This window comes from Cervus elaphus, chromosome 1 (genome assembly GCF_910594005.1).
Source record: "Cervus elaphus chromosome 1, mCerEla1.1, whole genome shotgun sequence".
NCBI classification, from domain to species: Eukaryota; Metazoa; Chordata; class Mammalia; order Artiodactyla; family Cervidae; genus Cervus; species Cervus elaphus.
In genome coordinates, this window is record NC_057815.1 from 65716444 (window position 1) to 65733570 (window position 17127).

Below are 17127 nucleotides of genomic sequence, written 5' to 3' on the forward strand. Positions count from 1 at the left end.
AGCTTGCAGGACAGTACTAACAAGTCAGTACTGTCAGTTCTGAGGTTCCCAGCCCCAGTTCCCTGACGCTGGTAAGGATTCAATCTCATTTACCCTCTTGGACAGGGGTTTTACTTGATTATATTGTTTTTGGTTCTGAAGGGGCGTCTGCTCTGGTAAGGACAACCCCAGCCTGCCTGGACAGGCTGGGAGCCCAGCGAATGGGTCTAGGGGCACCAGGGAGGGAGGTGTGGAGGTGCCTCACTTCTCTCAGGGCTCACCTCATGCTTGATGGAGCGGGCGCCATAGTGCACGTTGTAGCCTTCGACCAACACGTCCGCCACCTCGCGGTCCCAGAGTAGTGTGATGTTGTGCCTTTGCTTGGCCTGGGACAGGTCAGACAGCAGCATGTCTGCATGTGGCCCAGGGCTTTCCAGATGTTCCCCCCCCAACCCATGGGCAGTCCCTGCTCTTACTCTCTTGGCCCAGAAATTCAACTCCTTGTTGACGAGTTGGATGAGCTCCGAGTGGCAGAAGGGGAGGAAGTAGACGATCTCATTGATTCGTCCCAGAAACTCATCTCTCCGGAAGTGAGCCTGCAGGGCCAGGTTAGGGATAAGGTGAGCTTAGTGACCCAGAGTGGGTAAAGGAATTAGTAGACCCTACTGGGTAAGAAAGGGGTGGGAGGGCTTCCACATCTTCCCGATGGCTAAGGTGATCCCCTCCAACTCGAGGCTCCAGCAAGAAGGACAAGGAACTCTTACTTTTAGGATGGGGCGAATCACGCTTTCCTTGAAGTTCTTTGAGATGGTGATCTTGTCACTGATCTGGACGTCCCCTGTGGAGAGAGAAACATAAACTGCCTGCTCCCTACACCTGGGACCTTTGGGAGCTGTGCTGCACCTTGGCTCCATAAAAAGAGCCTGGTCTTGCCCCTGACAGTCTGTGTGATCCTGGTCAACATCTCAGGCCCTCTGGGCTTCGGCCTTCTCATCACCTGCACAATCAGAGGGCTGGACTGCGTACTTTCCAGGCCCTTCCAGTGCTCACGTTCGGTAGGAATTGTATGAAGGAGGGGAGCGGAGAGGAGAAGAGTCAGGACCGAGACTTGACCCCCAACTTGTAAGAAGGGGGCTTGAGAGTTCAATCCTAGACAGAAGGCTGACAGACACAGTGTCCACCCTGACACACTCCCCTTTCCAGCACTTTCCAGGGCCCAGCTATGCAGGAAGCCTCCCTGGCTGAAAAAGGCCGTGCTCACCTCCAGGTTTCTGACCTGCCATCCCCTTGCTGCACTGAAGTGTCCCTCCCTGTTAAGTGCACATCCCTTCAGTCCCCTGAGACCCTGGCCTCTTCCTGGCCCCACACATTTGGGTGGCTCTGTCCCTCCCTCTGTCTGGAGACCTCCTGTCACCCGAGAGGCCTGGGGCTTTCTTGAGGAAGTAGGGACACTGTCTGTTGACCTCCCTCCACTACCCAGTTGGGTGCTTGGTGTCTGGTCAGGGCTAGTGAGGGACAGATGCCAGCCAGGACCCTCATCTTGCCCTGGGACCGCAATGCAATCCTTCTCCCCAGAGTGGTGTGGCAGCTGTGTCACTTGACTGTCTGCCCGGAGAGTGTGGGCCACGTGTCATACCAAGGTTCTCGGCGATCCGGTTACGGCTCATCTCTAAAGCTTCCTGCCTCAGCTGCAGTGCATGCTGTGCTATCTCGTCGCTGGCCACATTCGAGGTCATGATGAAGATGGCGTCCTTGCAGTCAATGGTCTTGCCTTTTCCATCTGTCAGCCGGCCCTGGGAAGGAGCAGCGGCTGCGTGGTCAGGGAGTGGTAAGGCTGGGCACCTCTTCCAGGAGGTCTCTCCAGAACCCTCTCCCCCTGGCAGTCAGCGCTCCCTCCTCTGGGGTCTCTGAGCACTGTTCTCACACCTTGGTTTCAGTGCTCAAGAGCCACCAGGTGAGACTGCATCTACTGCCTGGCATCTCTCAGGGCACCCAGAAGCCAGCCTGACTGTACGAGCAGCCATCCAGCACACTCTCCTGGAGGCCTGCTGCGGGTGGAGCTCTGGGGCACTGGGGACTCGCAGAGACTGACACGCTCCAGTCTAGAGGAGTGAGGCCAGGAAACAAGCAGTCAGAATTCAGTGGGTTAGGCATTATGACAAAGGGAAGGCAGGCTGCTACAGGAGGTCAGAGCGTATTCTACGGGGCCACTCTGAAGACCAGATAAATGAATTGAAACAGGTATAATCTCTGCATCTTTGGAGCCATCCTCTGGCCTAGGATAAAAAATAATGTCCTTCCTTTAATCAACGTGGGAAGTTGCCTTGGAATCTTTCATTTTTTTTCTAGAAGTGACTTAGAAGAAAGCATCTTTACTAGAGGCAAATGCACCAAGGAAAAAGAAAAGGGGCAACAGTAGAGGGAAGAGACAGAAGAACTAGAAAAGTGTAGTTGTCCGGGGCCGTTCAGTTTAAGGGTGAGGAACTCCGCCCACTCAGCAAACCTCAAGGCTCTCATGGTACAACAGCACTTTGCAGTCATTTGTAAAGAAGCATAGGGGCTTTCCTGGTGGCTCAGTGGTAAAGAATCCGCCTGCCAACACAGGAGATGTGAGTTTGATCTGGGTTGGGAAGATCCCTTGGAAAGAAAATGGCAACCCACTCAAGTATTCTTGCCTGGGAAATCCCATGGACAGAGAGCCTGGTGGGCTACAGTCCACAGGGCTGCAAAAGTGTTGGACATGACTTAGCAACTAAAGAACAACAGTGACATATAAAAGCAATAATCAGTGCCCTGCTGAGAGGAACTGGTGGAGTCTGATGTGATGGGCACATCCACGTCCACCCCCAGTGCCCTGCTCACTGCCTTCTGTGAGGGCAGGGTCTGGTTCTTGTTCTCACTGGGTCTTAGAACAGTGCCTGGCATAGAGCAGTCCTCAGCACTTGCCTGCAGACTGTTTGAATCCTCACCACCCCTACAAAGAAACTGAGGCTCCGAGAGCTTAGTTTGTACAAGGTCTCACAGCTGGAACACAGTCCAGCTGAGACTCTACTGAATGGTCTGACCCCAGCACCCCTTTCACTGTACACCAGGCTCCTGGGGCCATACCAACAGTGTGGGATAAAGGAGGCTTCATGAAATTTTCTTTCCTAAATAAAAACTTCTCAGAGTTCTTCTACATTCAGTTTACATCCTTTGATCCTGACTGGAGAGAAGCTAAGCTACTGGGGTCAGGTGTGGGGACAGGTAGACCTTCTTGGGAATTCACCTGGGTTGCAGATAAAGCATAGCTCCTGCCAATTCTGAGAACACGGCTCTAGGGAAAGGTCACTGACAGCCTGTAGGGGCCTGCCCAAGCCAGCGATGCTGGGCCCTGCCGCAGCCTCAGGTAACCATTCCTTCTTAAGTATATTCCTTTCCCTGGTGGTGAGGCCCTCACTCAAGGTCAGCCCTTGCTTCTAAAGCAGGTGCAAAGGCAGACTAGCCCTAGCTCTCACAGCTAAAAAAGAAAGGCATGTGCATTAACTGAGCACCTACTGTGTTCTGGGCATGGTACCAAGTGCTTTTCTGCCTCACTTTATGCTGGCCTGTGGCACAGGCCTCTCAGGAAGTGTTAGCTCCAAGGGCGTCTATTCAAAGGGGGCCTTGAGATCCAGTCCTGGTCACTCCCCCGTCCCAGCCTTGAGTGGGAAGAGGAGAAGGAAGGGTACAAGCAGATGTCCCTGAGCTTGGCCATTAGCTCGCCACTTCACCCCCTGCTTACGGGTTACAACACGACAGATCCACTGAGGACAATTCTAGTTTGGGGACCAGGTCTGCGTGTGTGCGTGATGTGCCCAAGTGCGCGCGGATGACCCCGTTGTGTTCGCAGTGCTCATCCCTGAGGACTGAACGCACACACGGCTGTACTGGCCAGAGCAATAACCAGCGGCCATTTCGTTCTGAGAGATCAAAGCTCTGCTCATAACGGGGCCTGAGGATGGGTCCCGGATGGGCGAGGGGAGCAGGTGCAGTGCATGACTGACCCAAGGGTGACTTTCAATGTTTGCACCTCCTCCTCAGAGTTCTTGGCAATAAAATGTGTCCCAAAGAGGGAGCTGTGGCTGACCCGCCTCCCAACTGGAGTGCACGCACGCGGGTGAGACGTGAATGCTCACTGCGGAGTCACAGGGGCTGCTCCCCACAGGCCCCCTGTTTCTTTCCTTGAAGGGAGGAGCAGAGGGTGGGCTTCCTGGGACTTCTGCCTTGTGCTATAGGTCTGGGGTCAACTGGGAATTGACCTACATTAGCTCTGCTTGGTGAGAGCTTTGCCAGGGCTCCCGTTTTTCTGGGCCTAAGCTTGGGAGATCTGGAATGGGTGGATCTGGGGTGGGGGGGCACGCTTCTCTTTGCCCCTTAGTCCTACTGATCCTAGGGCAGCACTCACCACAGTGGCCGAACTGTTTTTTGCTGCCCGTCTCCCCCTCACTCCCGAGCACTGAGGCAGGGGCTGTGTCTGTTCTGCCTGTGTCCCCTCTGCCCTTCCTTCACTGAACCACTCTCCTTGTTTGCCTCCTACTCTCTGGCAACTCCCTCTCTGAGTCTTTGCGGAGAGGTTGCAAGGCTCTTCTCTGCTTACCAGACTCTCATCAGGGAGAGATCTCGTCCATTCTTGTGGCTTCTGTTACTGTCTCTGTGCTGAAGCACTCCTGAGCCTACTTCGGGCGCAGACCTCTCTTGCACTTATGACAAGCAACTTCCTGGACATCTCCATCTGGCTGTATCCCAGGCATTTCATTTTCAATACTTCCAAAACTTAGCTCCTCACCTTCCTCAATCTGTTGCTCACCCCACTGTGTTCCCTGCCTCAGCTGATAGCAGAAGAACCCATGGGTCACCAGACCAGAGACGCTTCCGCTGGTCACCCTTGTCCCCTCCCTGTCTCCGCACTTGGTAGTTCTCTCTATTCAATGGCCCTGCTGTAGAGCAGGTCTCCCCAGCCCTCACTTGGACTCTTTTAACAGTCTCATCGCTGGTCCTTCTTCTTCCTTCTAGTCCATTTGCTCACTGCTGCCTACAGGAGCTTTATAAAAGGAAAACTTGATCATGCTTTTCTCTTGCCTAAAGTCTTTGAAGGCTTCTTACTCTCCAGCAAATAAATCCACACTCCTTTGCCTGGCATTCTAACCTGCCCCTGTCTATCTCACCCACCTACCTCCACCATTCTGTTCTCACCTTCCCTCTGCAGTTACTGAAAGGCTGTAGTCCTCTGGATGGAGCAGGCTGCCTCACACCTCTCTGCGCCTGCACACGAGGTGTCTACTGCCAACCCTAACATACTGAATTAAGTTAGTCGATGGGGTGTTTCCCCTGGTGCTGTGGGCTCTGAGAATGCCTGGAGAGACTAGGTGTCTGGGAGTTTTATTTAAGCTGTGGGCTCGGAGGAGCCAAGATGGCGGAGGAATAGGAAGGGGAGACCACTTTCTCTCCTACAAATTCATCAAAAGAGTAATTGAACGCAGAGCAAACTTCACAAAACAACTTCTGATCGCTAGCTGAGGTCATCAGGCGCCCAGAAAAGCAACCCATTGTCTTCGAAAGGATGTAGGAAAAAATATAAAAGATAAAAAGAGAGACAAAAGAGCTAAGGACGGAGATCCGTCTGGGGAAGGGAGTCTTAATAGAGGAAGTTTCCAAACACCAGGAAACCCTCGCACTGGCGGGTCTGGGGGAAGTTTTTGAATCTCGGAGGGCAACCTGACTGGGAGGGGAAGAATAAATAAAACCCACAGATTACGTGCCTAAAAGCAACTCCCAGCAGAAAAGTACCCCAGACGCCCGCATCCGCCACCAGCAAGTGGGGGCGGAATGGAGAGGAGCCAGCGGCATTGCTTAGGGTAAGGACTGGGCCTGAGTGCCCTGAGGACAATTGGAGGGAGCTTTTGTGAGTTACCAACTTAAACTGTGGGATGGCAAGAGAGAGAGAGATAACCGACCCGAACACACTGCCGGCCATTCGCAGAACAAAGGGACCGAGCAAGTCCAGAGAAGAGCTCGCAGGCCCAGCCCCGCAGGAGGCAGGGGGGAGGGGAAAGGGGCAGCCTCGGCCCCAAGGACCGCATCCCCTACTGCACTGCAAACAGGCCTCCAGTTTCTAATCAAAGACCTCCTGAGATTCTGGATGGTCGACATCCTCCGGGAGGGTCGCGGTGAGACACAGGGCGCAGGCACCCGACCGGCGCAGGCGGGGACTGGGGCTGGGGACGCGGAGGGCAGAAGGCGCACGCACCCGACTGGCGCGGGCGGAAACTGAGACTGGGACTGCAGAGGGGAGAAGGCGCGCTGCACCTGGGGAGAGTGCGCCCGTCAAGCTCCTGGCTGCCTGAGGACAGGCACAAAAAGCAGGTGCAGCTTTTTATTCCGCGCTTTTGTGGAACACCTGAGGGCTGGAACCTCGCGCAGCGCAGGGCCCGCTCCATATATAACAGCCGGGAGCCTGAGCAGCGTAGACGGGGAAAGCAGCGCCAGCCCCTCCCCGCAGCGCGACGGAACTAGCTACCTGAATAAGAGTCCACCTCCGACCGCCTGTGTCAGGGCGGAAATTAGGCACTGAAGAGACCGGCAAACAGAAGCCAAATAGACAAAGGGAACCGCTTCAGAAGGGACTGGTGCAACAGATTAAAATCCCTGTAGATAACACCAACTACACTGGAAGGGGCCTGTAGATATCGAGAAGTGTAAGCTGGAACGAGGAGCTATCTGAAACTGAACCGAACCCACACTGACCGCAACAGCTCCAGAGAAATTCCTAGATATATTACTTTTTTTTTTTTTTAAGTAAAAAAAAAAAAAATTTTTTTTCTTTTTTCTTTTATTTTCTTTTAAAATTCCCTATTACTCCCCCATTACTCCTTAACTTTCATTTTCATAGATTTTTACGATTTTTTAAATTAGGAAAAATTTTTCTTCTTGTTTTTTTTTTCTTTTTCTCTTCTATTTTCTATTTTTCTTTTTCTCTTATTTCCTTTTAAAGCCCTCTATTACTCCTCTACTACTCCTTAATTTTCATTTTCATTACACTATAACCTTACAAAAAAAAAGAGAAGCCCTATTTTTAAACCGAACTTCATATATATTTCTAAAATTTTTTTTCTGTGTTTTGGTTTTTGTTTTTAATATTGTATTTTTAAGAGTCTAACTTCTACTCTAGATTTTTAATCTTTGTTTTTCAGTATATGATATAAATTGTGGACATTTAAGAATCCAATATTCAGTTCCCATTTTTATTCAGGAGTGTGTTGATTACTCTCTCCCAATCTTGACTCTCCGTTTTCTACCTCAGAACACCTCTATTTTCTCCTTTCCCCTTCTCTTCCCAATCCAATTCTCTGAATCTCTGTGGGTGTCTGGGCTACGGAGAACACTCTGGGAACAGACAACTGCGTGGATCTGTCTCTCTCCTCGAGTCCCCCCTTTTCTCCTCCTGCTCATCTCTATCTCCCTCCTCCCTCTCCTCTTCTTCATGTAACTCTGTGAACCTCTCTGGGTGTCCCTCACGGGACAGAATCTTTTTGCCATTAACCTAGAAGTTTTATTATCAGTGCTGTATAGTTGGAGAAGTCTTGAGACTACTGGAAGAATAAAACTGAAATCCAGAGGCAGGAGACTTAAGCCCAAAACCTGAGAACACCAGAAAACTCCTGACTACATGGAACTTTAAGTAATAAGAGACCGTCTAAAAGCCTCCATACCTACACTGAAACCAACCACCACCCAAGAGCCAATAAGTTTTAGAGCAAGACATACCAAGCAAATTCTCCAGCAAAGCAGGAACATAGGGGACCTATGAACGTTCAGGTTGACCTGAACGCCAACATACAGGCTGCCCAGGGTCACACCTAACACATAGACCCATCTCAAAATTCATTACTGGACACTCCATTGCACTCCAGAGAGAAGAAATCCAGTTCCACGCACCAGAATACCGACGCAAGCTTCCCTAACCAGGAAACCTTGACAAGCCAATCGTCCAACCCCACCCACTGGGTAAAACCTCCACAATAAAAAGGAACCACAGACCTCCAGAATACAGAAAGCCCACTCCAGACACAGCAATCTAAACAAGATGAAAAGGCAGAGAAATACCCAACAGGTAAAGGAACATGAAAAATGCCCACCAAGTCAAACAAAAGAGGAGGAGATAGGGAATCTACCTGAAAAAGAATTTAGAATAATGATAATAAAAATGATCCAAAATCTTGAAAACAAAATGGAGTTACAGATAAATAGCCTGGAAACAAAGATTGAAAAGATGCAAGAAATTTTTAATAAAGACCTAGAAGAAATAAAAAAGTCAATTAAAAATGAATAATGCAATGAATGAGATCAAAAACACTCTGGAGGGAACCAAGAGTAGAATAACGGAGACAGAAAATAGGATAAGTGAGGTAGAAGATAAAATGTTGGAAATAAATGAAGCAGAGAGGAAAAAAGAAAAAGAATCAAAAGAAATGAGGACAACCTCAGGGACCTCTGGGACAATGTGAAATGCCCCAACATTCGAATCATAGGAGTCCCAGAAGAAGAAGACAAAAAGAAAGGCCATGAGAAAATACTGGAGGAGATAATAGCTGAAAACTTTCCTAAAATGGGGAAGGAAATAGCCACCCAAGTCCAAGAAACCCAGAGAGTCCCAAACAGGATAAACCCAAGGCGAAACACCCCAAGACACATATTAATCAAATTAACAAAGATCAAACACAAAGAACAAATATTAAAAGCAGCAAGGGAGAAACAACAAATAACACACAAAGGGATTCCCATAAGGATAACAGCTGATCTATCAATAGAAACCCTCCAGGCCAGAAGGGAATGGCAGGACATACTTAAAGTAATGAAAGAGACCAACCTACAACCTAGATTACTGTACCCAGCAAGGATCTCATTCAGATATGAAGGAGAATTCAAAAGCTTTACAGACAAGCAAAAGCTGAGAGAATTCAGCACCACCAAACCAGCTCTTCAACAAATGCTAAAGGATCTTCTCTAGACAGGAAATGCAGAAAGGTTGTATAAACGTGAACCCAAAACAACAAAGTAAATGGCAATGGGACCACACCTATCAATAATTACCTTAAATGTAAATGGGTTGAATGCCCCAACCAAAAGACAAAGATTGGCTGAATGGATACAAAAACAAGACCCCTATACATGCTGTCTACAAGAGACCCACCTCAAAACAAGAGATACATACAGACTAAAAGTGAAGGGCTGGAAAAAAATATTTCACGCAAATGGAGACCAAAAGAAAGCAGGAGTTGCAATACTCATATCAGATAAAATAGACTTTCAAATAAAGGATGTGAAAAGAGACAAAGAAGGACACTACATAATGATCAAAGGATCAATCCAAGAAGAAGATATAACAATTATAAATATATATGCACCCAACATAGGAGCACCGCAATATGTATGGCAAACGCTAACAAGTATGAACGAGGAAATTAATAGTAACACAATAATAGTGGGAGACTTTAATACCCCACTCACAACTATGGATAGATCAACTAAACAGAAAATTAACAAGGAAACACAAACCTTAAATGACACAATGGACCAGCTAGACCTAATTGATATCTATAGGACATTTCACCCCAAAACAATCAACTTCACCTTTTTCTCAAGTGCACACAGAACCTTCTCCAGAACAGATCACATCCTGGGCCATAAATCTGGTTTTGGAAAATTCAAAAAAATTGAAATCATTCCAGTCATCTTTTCTGACCACAGTGCAGTAAGATTAGATCTCAATTACAGGAAAAAAATTGTTAAAAATTCAAACATATGGAGGCTAAATAACACGCTTCTGAATAACCAACAAATCATAGAAGAAATCAAAAAAGAAATCAAAATATGCATAGAAATGAATGAAAATGAAAACACAACAACCCAAAACCTATGGGACACTGTAAAAGGTTCATAGCATTACAGGCTTACATCAAGAAACAAGAAAAAAGCCAAATAAATAACCTAACTCTACACCTAAAGCAATTAGAGAAGGAAGAAATGAAGAACCCCAAGGTTAGTAGAAGGAAAGAAATCTTAAAAATTAGGGCAGAAATAAATGCAAAAGAAACTAAAGAGACCATAGCAAAAATCAACAAAGCTAAAAGCTGGTTTTTTGAAAAAATAAACAAAATTGACAAACCATTAGCAAGACTCATTAAGAAACAAAGAGAGAGGAACCAAATTAACAAAATTAGAAATGAAAATGGAGAGATCACAACAGACAACACTGAAATACAAAGGATCATAAGAGACTACTACCAGCAGCTCTATGCCAATAAAATGGACAACTTGGAAGAAATGGACAAATTCTTAGAAAAGTAAAACTTTCCAAAACTGAACCAGGAAGAAATAGAAGATCTTAACAGAGCCATCACAAGCAAGGAAATCGAAACTGTAATCAGAAATCTTCCAGCAAACAAAAGCCCAGGACCAGATGGCTTCACAGCTGAATTCTACCAAACATTTAGAGAAGAGCTAACACCTATCTTACTCAAACTCTTCCAGAAAATTGCAGAAGAAGGTAAACTTCCAAACTCATTTTATGAGGCCAACATCACCCTAATTCCAAAACCAGACAGAGATGCCACAAAAAAAGAAAACTACAGGCCAATATCACTGATGAACATAGATGCAAAAATCCTTAACAAAATTCTAGCAAACAGAATCCAACAACATATCAAAAAAATCATACACCATGACCAAGTGGGCTTTATCCCAGGAATGCAAGGATTCTTTAATATCTGCAAATCAATCAATGTAATACACCACATTAACAAATTGAAAGATAAAAACCATATGATTATCTCAATAGATGCAGAGAAAGCCTTTGACAAAATTCAACACTCATTTATGATTAAAACTCTCCAGAAAGCAGGAATAGAAGGAACATACCTCAACATAATAAAAGCTATATATGACAAACCCACAGCAAGCATCACCCTCAATGGTGAAAAATTGAAAGCATTTCCCCTGAAATCAGGAACAAGACAAGGGTGCCCACTCTCACCACTACTATTCAACATAGTGTTGGAAGTTTTGGCCACAGCAATCAGAGCAGAAAAAGAAGTAAAAGGAATCCAGATAGGAAAAGAAGAAGTGAAACTCTCGCTGTTTGCAGATGACATGATCCTCTACATAGAAAACCCTAAAGACTCTACCAGAAAATTACTAGAGCTAATCAATGAATATAGTAAAGTTGCAGGATATAAAATTAACACACAGAAATCCCTTGCATTCGTATACACTAACAATGAGAAAACAGAAAGAGAAATTAAGGAAACAATACCATTCACCATTGCAACAAAAAGAATAAAATACTTAGGAGTATATCTACCTAAAGAAACAAAAGACCTATACATAGAAAACTATAAAACACTGATGAAAGAAATCAAAGAGGACACAAACAGATGGAGAAACATACCGTGTTCATGGATTGGAAGAATCAATATTGTCAAAATGGCTATTCTACCCAAAGCAATCTATAGATTCAATGCAATCCCTATCAAGCTACCAACGGTATTTTTCACAGAACTAGAACAAATAATTTCACAATTTGTATGGAAATACAAAAAACCTCGAATAGCCAAAGTAATCTTGAGAAAGAAGAATGGCACTGGAGGAATCAACCTGCCTGACTTCAGACTCTACTACAAAGCCACAGTCATCAAGACAGTATGGTACTGGCACAAAGACAGAAATATAGACCAATGGAACAGAATAGAAAGCCCAGAGATAAATCCACGAACCTATGGACACCTTATCTTCGACAAAGGAGGCAAGGATATACAATGGAAAAAAGACAACCTCTTTAACAAGTGGTGCTGGGAAAACTGGTCAACCACTTGTAAAAGAATGAAACTAGAACACTTTCTAACACCATACACAAAAATAAACTCAAAATGGATTAAAGATCTAAATGTAAGACCAGAAACTATAAAACTCCTAGAGGAGAACATAGGCAAAACACTCTCTGACATAAATTACAGCAGGATCCTCTATGACCCACCTCCCAGAATATTGGAAATAAAAGCAAAAATAAACAAATGGGATCTAATGAAACTTAAAAGCTTTTGCACAACAAAGGAAACTATAAGCAAGGTGAAAAGACAGCCCTCAGATTGGGAGAAAATAATAGCAAATGAAGAAACAGACAAAGGATTAATCTCAAAAATATATAAGCAACTCCTGCAGCTCAATTCCAGAAAAATAAATGACCCAATCAAAAAATGGGTCAAAGAACTAAACAGACGTTTCTCCAAAGAAGACATACAGATGGCTAACAAACACATGAAAAGATGCTCAACATCACTCATTATCAGAGAAATGCAAATCAAAACCACAATGAGGTACCATTACACGCCAGTCAGGATGGCTGCTATCCAAAAGTCTACAAGCAATAAATGCTGGAGAGGGTGTGGAGAAAAGGGAACCCTCTTACACTGTTGGTGGGAATGCAAACTAGTACAGCCACTATGGAGAACAGTGTGGAGATTTCTTAAAAAACTGGAAATAGAACTGCCATATGACCCAGCAATACCACTTCTGGGCATACACACCGAGGAAACCAGATCTGAAAGAGACACGTGCACCCCAATGTTCATTGCAGCACTGTTTATAATAGCCAGGACATGGAAGCAACCTAGATGCCCATCAGCAGACGAATGGATAAGGAAGCTGTGGTACATATACACCATGGAATATTACTCAGCTGTTAAAAAGAATTCATTTGAATCAGTTCTAATGAGATGGATGAAACTGGAGCCCATTATACAGAGTGAAGTAAGCCAGAAAGATAAAGAACATTACAGCATACTAACACATATATATGGGATTTAGAAAGATGGTAACGATAACCCTATATGCAAAACAGAAAAAGAGACACAGATGTACAGAACAGACTTTTGGACTCTGTGGGAGAAGGCGAGAGTGGGATGTTTCGAGAGAACAGCATGTATATTATCTATAGTGAAACAGATCACCAGCCCAGGTGGGATGCATGAGACAAGTGCTCGGGCCTGGTGCACTGGGAAGACCCAGAGGAATCGGGTGGAGAGGGAGGTGGGAGGGGGGATTTGGATGGGGAATACATGTAACTCCATGGCTGATTCATGTCAATGTATGACAAAACCCACTGCAATGCTGTGAAGTAATTAGCCTCCAACTAATAAAAATAAAGGAAAAAATAAAAAAATAAAATAAAAATAAGCTGTGGGCTCTAGAACTAGAGTGCCTGGGTTCAAACCCTCGATTTCCTCTTCCCAACTGTGTGACCATGGATGAATCAGTTATCTCACTTTATCTCAGTTCCTACATTTGTCACACTAAGGCAGTAATAATGACTATCTTCATATGGTTATTGGGAAGATTAAATGAGTTGATAAAACAGTGCCTTGCACTTAAAGTACAAAAATGTCAACTTTATCACATCTCCTTTCTACCTGATAGGCAGGGAGCTCCCAGAGGGCAGGTTTGGGTCTGGTCCATAAGCTGTGTACCTGAATCCCATTAACAGTCTAGAATGGAGTGGGGCGAGTCTCAGAGCAAAGGTGCGGGAAACAGAATATGTGACCTTTGAAGGACTGGCCTTCATTCCTCAGTAGGAGTTCTCAGGAGAGGGAGCAGATAAGAGCCTAGGAAGAGGGCAATAAAACTGGGGCAGCCAAGGATGCTGGGCTCAGAGAAGAAGGCAGTGAGTGGGCAGCTGTGGGGACATTTGGATCTGTCACTGGCTGGCTTGGCACCTGGTGTGCTGTTTGGTCCAGGGGTATCCATTCCTGTATCTCATCCGTGCACCTGTGACGTTTTGGGAAGCAAACCCCTTTCCATTTTCCCAGGGCTGGATGGGGCTGAGTGGAAAGGCGGGCTGGACTCGGTCTGCCCGTGTGCTGGCTAATACACCTTCTGCATGGGAGCAGAAGGGAGGCCTCACCTGGAACAGGTGGATGTCAGTCCCTCCCCTGACAGTAAGCTCTCCCTCCCCTGCTCAAGATAAGGAGAGGTACAGAGGGGAGACCTGGGCTCTGGGACCAGATGTATCTTGAGACCACTTCTGGCTCCCCTGTACAGTAGCTCTGTCGCCTTGGGCAAGTCATTTACAACCTCTTGTTTCTACATCTGTTAAAAAAGGTTTCTACCTTGCCTGGCTATTGTGATCATTAGCAATAATGTCTGTAAAGTCTTTAGCACAAGCCTACTATATAGACTGTGCTGAATAAAAGGAAGCTGTTCTCATCTACAGCTCACTTGGTCAGTTGAGAGGGAGACTGTGATGAGCCAGGAGCTGTTCAGGAGAAGCGTGCTCCATAAGCCAGGGCACCACCATTCCATCATCACTGCCATGGTCACAGACAGCACATTACTAACATTTTAAAGAACTGGTGAAGATGACGGAAGGAAGGAGCAGGAGCCGTCTGAGTCAGAAAGGTTCTTGGAGCTTACTGGATCCAGCCTTCCTGTTTTTCACATAAGGTTCCTAGAGATGGAGCAGAGCTGGAACTAACTAAAATTCAGGTCTCACTCTCTCCTGGCACTTCTGCCCCATTCTGTCTCTTTAAAAAGGACCCTGGGCAGCCACGACATTTCAACTTTTGGGCCGTGCTTGTTTTTCCTGGAGTGCCCAGTCTGGGCCCTGGTCCAGAGAAGGGGTGAAGCCACATCTGCTAACTGACTGAATGTACACATGAGGAAGCAGGAACTTGATGAACTATTGACTCCAGGTCCACAGGTCCTGCTCATAGCCCTCTCATTACTACAGGTGTCCCCCACCCAAACCCAGCCCATACTGACTCTCACCTCATCAAACAGCTGCAGCATGATGGTGAGCACATCTGGGTGGGCTTTGTCTACCTCATCAAAGAGCACCACGGCATTGGGGCACTGCTTCAGCTTCTTGGTCAGCTGGCCACCCTCCTCGTGGCCAATGTAGCCTGGTGGGGACCCGATGAACTTGGCCACCTGGTGGAAGGAAAGAATTAAGTTAGGAAGGCCTTTCCACCTTTTCAGTTTCCAATATGGGGCATGCACGATAAGCTGGCTTTGTATACTGTTAAGACTGCCTGTTTCAACAAGGTGAGGTTATCTCTTGGGGTGGAAGGAATCCTGCTGTGATGGGAGAGCAGATGGATCTCTTCTGTGTTTATTCTTCAGAGCAAATCCTATGCAAAACAGATCAGGGACCACACTGCATACATATGTCCCAAAAGGACAAATTCCAAGGCTGCTGTAATTATCTCAGGCCTGAATGACAAGTCACATCAAAACACCCAGGCAGAGTCATGTTGACAGGCTCTCCAAACCACACTTCACCAAGGACTCTCACTCACCTCATGCCGCTCCTGGAACTCAGACATGTCTAGCCTGATGAAACCCTGTGTGGAAACAAGCAGGAGTCCATTGAAGGCAGGAAGGCAGAAGGAAGGGCTAAGGAAGAGAGCACCTCAAATATCTTCCAGGCTTTCAAGCCACACACCAAGCCAAGATTTCCTATCCCATTCTCATGACACAATGTTTTCTGGCTCCCTGTCTCCTTTTCTGCCCACTCATCCCCTAAATGATTCCCTCACTCCCTACCTTAATAAACCCAGGTCACGTCCCTGCCCTTAAAATGGCACGGAAAGTCTCTTTTTTCAGGCTTCTACCAGGCCTGAGCGCCACATCATCCACTTATCACACATTTCCTGAGGGGGTTCTGTATGTGCTGAGCACTGGAGCTACGTCTGTCCTCCAGGAGCACTGGAGCTACGTCTGTCCTCCAGGAGCACTGGAGCTACGTCTGTCCTCCAGGAGCACTGGAGCTACGTCTGTCCTCCAGGAGCACTGGAACGGGAGAGGCTGATGTAGACAAAGTCAGCCACCACCAGCGTGGACCATGATGAGATGGAGGGGAGCAACAAACACCAGACAGCCCTCCACTCTGCACGTCTACATGGGCACAAGTCCCTTTGTTTTAGCTTTCTTTTATTTTTCAGAGTGTAGTTGATTTGCAAAGCTGTTAGTTTCTAGGGTACCGCAAAATGATTCAGTTATACCTACACACAAACACACATATATATTCTTTTTCAGATTCTTTTCCATTACAGGTTATTACAAGATATTGAATATAGTTCCCTGTGCTATACAGTAGGTCCTTGTTGTTTATCTTTTTTATACATAGTGTATATCTGTTAATTCCAAACTATTAATTTATCCACTCACCATTTCCCCTTTGGTAACTACAAGTTTGTTTCCTGTCTGTGAGTCTATTTCTATTGTGTAAATAAGTTCATTTGTATCACTTTTTAGGCTGCCCATGTAAATGATATCACATGATTTTTGTCTTTCTCTGACTTACTTTATATAGTTTGATAATTTCTAGGTCCATCCATGTTGCTGCAAATGGCATTATTTCATTCTTTTTGATGGCTTCATAATATTCCATTACACCACACCACACCCACACACATACTACATCTTCTTTATTTATTCCTCCATTGATGGACATTCACCATGTCCTGGCTATTGTAAACAGTGCTGCTATGAACATTGGGGGTGCATGTATCTCTTTGAATTAGAATTTCCATCATCTCCAGATATATGCCCAGGAGTAGGACTGCTGGATTATATAACTCTAGTTTTTTGTTTTTTTTTTTTTTAAGACTCTCCATACTGTTTTCCAGAGTGGTTGCATGAATTTATATTCCCATCACCAACAAAGGAGAGTTCCCTTTTCTCTACACCCTAGTTTATTTTTCTTTTAAACTAATAAATCTGATTTATTTACACATTTTCATGTCATTTAAGAGCTCTCCACAACATTGTTTGCAGCCCTTCTCTCTCCATGGTTGGGCCTAGGGGTGATTTCCAGGGAGGTGGCCTCCTGGGTGAGGCCCTACCATAATTAGCCCCAGGGATAGAACACTGTCTAGAGCGGGATTTGCGAGTTAACACAAGCATAATGCCCACTCCTTTTCATGAAGAACTCAGGGACTTAGGGTGTTATAAGGGCATTCAGAGGTGCCCTGTCTCTCAACCCAGATAAGGGTTCCCCAGAGACTCCTCAGGCTCCTCTCCTACTGGCATCCACTGACTATACTTCTCCTGAGAGCTGAGGAACAGGGGGTGCCA

The 17127-nt window shown here is 46.0% G+C and overlaps 1 protein-coding gene across 2 annotated transcripts in view; it reads right to left on the reverse strand.

The window, feature by feature from the left end:
- Nucleotides 1-17127, reverse strand: part of CLPB (caseinolytic mitochondrial matrix peptidase chaperone subunit B) — a 153504-nt gene that overhangs the window by 6627 nt on the left and 129750 nt on the right. For both annotated transcript variants that reach the window (XM_043906456.1, XM_043906463.1), the window contains 6 exons: nt 15348-15392; nt 14818-14979; nt 1616-1772; nt 744-817; nt 456-575; nt 261-365 (listed from right to left, as the gene is read on the reverse strand). In XM_043906456.1, coding sequence (XP_043762391.1) covers nt 261-365; nt 456-575; nt 744-817; nt 1616-1772; nt 14818-14979; nt 15348-15392 — 663 coding nt within the window. The remainder of the gene's footprint in view (nt 1-260; nt 366-455; nt 576-743; nt 818-1615; nt 1773-14817; nt 14980-15347; nt 15393-17127) is intronic.